A 6,000-nucleotide genomic window follows, 5' to 3' on the forward strand; every position below is an offset into this window, starting at 1 on the left:
CTTAATTTCAACAGTGCCACATTCCACGCAGATTTGAATTCAATAATTATGAACGAATTAAATAAGCCATGGAAAGTAACATACGAGACTTAATGGACGACAAAATCTAACGCGAAAAAGTATAAAATCACAAATTTTTTAGCATTCTCTAAGCAAAGGATGTGTCACCTCGATCAATAGAAATGAAATGTTCATCCACAAACTAAAGTGATATTCTATGTAAAGAGAATAACCGACCTTAATCAATTAATTACGTGCGGATTCGTAAGATGTCAGTGTGAAACACAACATTCATAACACAAGGAAATGCAGTTTTATCATGACAGTAAATAAATCATCTATCTTGAGATGTTCCTTTGGCAATAAACTTCGCCCATTAGCATTATCTTAGGAATTACGAAATGCTTGTAGCCTTAAGCTGCATAAATACATCCAGCAACATTACAATTATACAGGAAGGAAATAATGAGAAAGTCCGCGGCACACAGACACAAATGTCTCAACAGAATTACAGGTTATCAGAGGATTCTCGGAGGAAATTCCAGTTGCCTCAAACCGTAATGCGTCAATCAATATGAACAGTTTACACGTGTCTTAGATGTGTGTGAAGGAATTATTTAACACTTCAAATGCTCACTGAGTGTGTGTATGTGTATGTATATGTATATATATATAATGCTTTGTCTCCCTTGCTCTTTAACTTTGCGCTAGAATACGCCATCAGGAAGGTCCAAGGTAGGCAGGAGGGTTTGCAATTGAATGGGACACATCAGCTATTGGCATATGCTGATGATGTTAATTTATTGGGGGACGATATAAGTACAATAAAGAGGAACGCAGAAGTTTTACTAGAGGCTGGTAGACAAGTGGGGCTGGAAGTAAATTCAGAAAAAACTAAGTACATGTTAGTATCTCGTCATCAGAAGACAGGCGGGCAAAATTATCTTAGGGTAGCTAATAAATCCTTTGAAAGGGTTACAAAGTTCAAATATTTGGGAACAACAATAACAAATCAAAACGATACTTGTGAGGAAGTTAGGAGGAGACTAAATTCCGGAAATGCTTGCTACTTCTCAGTCCAAAATATTTTGTCTTCCCGTCTGATTTCTAAGAACCTGAAAATTAAAGTATACAAAACAATAATCTTGCCTGTTGTTTTGTATGGGTGCGAAACATGGTCTCTCACTCAGAGGGAGGAACACAGATTGCAGGTGTTTGAGAATCGGGTGTTGAGGAGGATATTTGGGCCTAAGAGGGAAGACGATGGGGCGTGGAGAAAACTGCACAATGACGAGCTTAAAAATCTGTACTGCTCCCCCAGTATTGTGAGGGTGATTAAGTCGAGAAGAGTGAGATGGGCGGGACATGTAGCGCGCATGGATGGGACAAGAGGTGTGCACCGGGTACTGGTTGGGAAACCTGAAGGGAAGAGACCGCTGGGGAGACCTAGACGTAGATGGGAGGATAATCTCAGGCGGGATCTATGGGAGATAGGAGTTGAAGGAAACTGGATTTTGTTGGCCCAGGACAGGGTCCGGTGGAGGGCTTTGGTTAATTCGGTGATGAACCTTCGGGTTCGGTAAGCCATCTAGTTAGTTAGTTATATATATATATATATATGAAAAGATGACAAGGACCTAACGGCGATTATGATTATGTCTCTGGTGATTAAGCCACAGATTAGTAGGGAAACCAAATGCTGAATAAATTACTAGAGAGAACCCGTGAAATATTATAGGTTTCCAAAATAAATCATAAATAATCCAATTGGACGACAAAGCCTGTACATCAGATTAAAAGATTACTGGATTACGTCTAACGATATAATGGGCAGGAATGATTATATTCTTCCTTCAAAAGCAAGCCACAGGTACGAAGTATCGGAAGCTCGGATCCGAAACAAATCAAAACTATTAATTAAATGCAAGGTCAATGTCAAATATGTTCAGAAGTAAAGTGACAGATTTCGACTGAAAACATTTTTACCGACACTTAGTACAAAATACAAATATATTCAAATACTGAATTATGGACTAAGGTATGACAATTGTGAATTTATTTTTACCTTGTAATAAATTATAATCTATTTGATATTCATGTTAATAAATCATTTAGGTATAAAATTATGAAAGTGGTTACGGAATTCAGAAGCTGTAAATATTCAAATATATTATTTGGTTCTTAGTAATGTGCTTGAGATCAAAGTACTTCTTTTAAACTTCCGTTTCCCATATGTTTTAACTTAATACTTTTCCATAAATAAAATGTCAAGTTTAAAAAATCAATAAATGGATAAACATAGCTAGAACGTTGTAGGACTGTAATTCAATCTTTATTGAATTTTGATAGTCGTCAGTGTAAGATCACGTAACTGGATAATACTTCCCTAAAATATGAAAATGAACCACAAAACAAGTACGATTTAAAGTCATTGATTGGAAAACTGTAACTTCATATATCACGCTTATGCAAGCATTTACTCTTTTAGGATTATTTATGTGTAACTGTGATCTGTAAGACAATAGGAAATTCAGAACTTTTGTTCAGCTGGTTGCCTAGTGACCGTCTCCCCACATAGCTTTCCTCCTGTTACAAAAGACTCATGTCCACAGTGACAAGCTTCCGAATTCCATGACATTCTGCACTCTGTCCACACGTCATACAGTACAATATATGCGCCGACAGGAATGCGCTGTGTACAAGGGAGGACTACATATAAGAAACCTTCTATGATGTTTTACGAGCTGTAAGCTGTATTGTTATATAGAGTGTAACACTTAAAACGCAAACCAACAATCACGAACCATGGTAAAAATGAAAATAGAAACAGTTTAACCTCCCAACATACCACGTGACACTCGATTAAAATGTCACCCTAGTTGCTAGGCCGCTGCCCATGCCAGTTGCGCAGAACCTGAAGTTGTGTACATCATATATCCACGAGCAGACCGTCTATTTATTCTGGAACATTAATTCGCATCGAAATAGTCTGTTGCTGATCGCGAAGCATTTATCAATGCGTATCCCAACAAGGAGTAACCGAATAAGACGATACACCGACTGGCAACAATGTTTCGGGACATAGGAAAAATCTGCGTGTCCTCGAGAAGGTGATAAATATCTGTTATGAATATGGATACAAGAACGCATTAAGAACTTTTAGCTGTTTGCCAAATAATGTTAGCGCTATTTTATCCATGTTATAAATCTCACGAGATGACAATACAAAATCTGCTATAAAGCTGTTCTGTTAAGTCTTTCGTAAGAAATGAAACTAAAAAATACTGTAGAGGACGTTGAATTTTAAATGTAACATTCTGTATTCAAAACCAAAGTACATTTAATATAAAACTTACTACATTTTAACTTACTGTGACTAATTTCCTGTGCATTGCCAATCTATTTAAACAAAAATGGATCTAAACAGATGCATACTGAAAGCACGTTGCGAAACTATTGTTTAGAGACACAGCCGAATACACCAGCCTTAGTATTAAAATTAATTATTTTCAATATAAATGTAAAACACATCAAGTATCTTAATCTGTATGGACATAAAGTTTCGTAAGGTATAAAAATGATGACGTAACGAAAATAGAATATTGATACAAAGGATTATGGTACGCGATGAATATTGAGAACAGATGACGCCAAACGTTTTGATAATAAACACTATTTTATTTAGAATTAAAACTAATATTAAGACCAAAAACAATAATTACATTCAAATTGCAAGAATAACATTAAAGAAAGGTTCAATAAATATGTTCGTTAAAGAACGAGACCAGAAACTTCATTTTTGAGAAAATATTTGCATACATTTGCTGTTTTATATTATGTGTTATTGTACTTTTATTACGTTCGATCTGATGTTTATTTAGTACATGAAATAAAATAACGTTATTATGCCGCATTCAGAAAATAACAGATAGTAACGACTTCAAAATTATCCTTTTACTTATGTATGAAGGATATTTTGACATACGCTACATTAACAGGTTTTAATCTACACCATAGACAGCTGAAAGGAAATATGTAAAAGTATCGGGGTTTTTTTCCGTTATTAGTAAAAATTTCTGCGCAGGTTTTTGGAAATCAGGTCATTCTGCTTCACCGCTTCTCCGATAGAACAAACGCGAAACGACAATGTTCTGCGTAGAAGGACGACCGAATCCTCACAACGTGAAAGGCAAAATGTATTTACAGAAACACAAATACAATCATACTTTACCAGAAGTAGAAATTTGTTTTATTGAAGGTATATAAAGTGAATATCTCATATGCTTCCACTGCAAAACAGATGTTTGTACAAGTATTTTAAACCAAGGTTCTGCTGAGACAACATAATCAGTCACGTCACCTACAAAAATATCCTAATGCAACTGAATTGTTCCGGTACTTGAATCATACCGATTCTAGAGAAGACGTCACTCAATCTAAAATGTGTCTACGCGTGGAAGACAAAAATTGTCTCTTGTAAGACGAATACAGTCGAAGAGGCGTCTCGTTTGAGTCTGACATTGCTGAAAAATGTGGTTTTATGACAGAAGCACAGTCCAATATCTAAACCTCAACGCGTCTCAAATTATCATTTAGATTAACAACATAGAGATGTTGAAGTGTTTCATAAATCCACCTTCCCCTTACTGAATCCAAAACAGAAAAAAATCAAAGCGTCATTACCGCGTGGAAGACAAATGCATATGCAGACGAAGAGAAGCCAACGGGGAATGGCTGTCTGAGGAGGCCCTTGGTCCGAAGGGCATCCTTCTGCTTCTGCTGCTACAGAGTCCATGGCGCGGGTCTTCACCTGCTGCTCTTTGAATACATTGGTGTGCCACTGTTCTTCCAGCCTCCGGATTCTGGACCTATTTGTTGCTGATCTCCAACAAGCCTTCTTCCTTCCTGCCCGCCTTCCTTCCACCACTGTCAGCCGAGTGTCTCTCACAGCTAACACAACAACGCAGAGCGCAACATCTTCCCTGGACCAGTCCTCCAGTAACTTCTTTCCCGCACCGAAGCCCAGTAGGCAAGGAGGAGGCACTACCACTCCTCCCCTTCCCCTCTGATCGGTACAGCCGCTGCTACCGCCATCACCCCCACTTGCTTCCATTAGGCCTTCAGGCCCCTGGATCGCAACCAGGCAGATCAATAATTAAGGACGCATGCGCTAGCGAAATTTTAACTTCTCTCGTCCAATCAGATCGCAGCATAACCGTGATGTCAAACATAGCGCGTCGCATCCTCCCCCGCCGCAATATAACATTGTCCCATAGCAACGTTTTTTATGTACGCCCGTACATGTTCTTTTGTTTTCAATCTCCTTCAGAATCTTTGTGTCTTTGTCAACTGCTGCGGGTCCATTTCTTCACCGTCCTCCTCTTCCGGAAGAAGACAGCGAGCTCTTCGGTGTCTGAACGCACACACGTCTCTAAACGACCTGCTGTATCCAAACACATGAATGACACCAACACCTCCAGACGATAAAGATACAGCATTCAAACCAAAACACGAATTAAAACGAGATCACCATTTCTTATGTAAAAAGATTTCAAATAAATTACCGCATTAACAACTCAACGTAAAATACAGGCGTCCTCGTTAAAACTTCAGTTCTGCTACCAACATCACCAAAACCGTAAAACAATTGCGCTCATCATTAAAAGGTAAGCCATCGTAGCAAACATTTCATGGTTCCTTCCCCTTTTACCTATCTTGTATAGGTGTCTATTGTTCTAAACTTTCTGCATTAATTGCATCAAAATAAAATGAACGCGTACGCTGTCAACTGCGGAAGTTTCCGATCTACAAAGCAACGCCTCTCGGCGTCAATGAAGAAAGTAACTGCCCGAAGAGGTGAGTTCTGTCTCGTTTGGAGACTGAAGCATATACTCCTGGGATTAAAACTACGCAGCGCCAATTACCGGGTACAACATTGCACAGAATAGAGAAAAAATATCCTGTTTTCTCGAAAAAATGTCATCTTTTTGGCAGAGAAAC

General features: G+C 38.2%; 1 protein-coding gene across 14 annotated transcripts in view; it reads right to left on the reverse strand.

Moving 5' to 3' along the window:
* LOC110826798 (neuronal acetylcholine receptor subunit alpha-7) overlaps window positions 1-5,117 on the reverse strand; it is a 128,074-nt gene extending 122,957 nt beyond the window's left edge. For 2 of the 14 annotated variants that reach the window (XM_087344231.1, XM_087344232.1), the window contains exon 1: window positions 4,684-5,080. In XM_087344231.1, the coding sequence (XP_087200357.1) occupies window positions 4,684-4,795 (112 nt within the window). In that variant the 5' untranslated portion in view covers window positions 4,796-5,080. Of the gene's footprint in view, window positions 1-4,683 lie in introns of all 14 variants that reach the window. The other 12 variants (XM_022057804.2, XM_022057798.2, XM_022057802.2 and 9 more) reach the window with 10 other exon arrangements.
* Between the last annotated feature and the right edge of the window lie 883 nt (window positions 5,118-6,000).

Source organism: Zootermopsis nevadensis, unplaced genomic scaffold (genome assembly GCF_977971745.1).
Source record: "Zootermopsis nevadensis isolate Lab colony 2312 unplaced genomic scaffold, Znev_1.0 Znev_ptg000007l, whole genome shotgun sequence".
Classification (NCBI taxonomy): Eukaryota; Metazoa; Arthropoda; class Insecta; order Blattodea; family Termopsidae; genus Zootermopsis; species Zootermopsis nevadensis.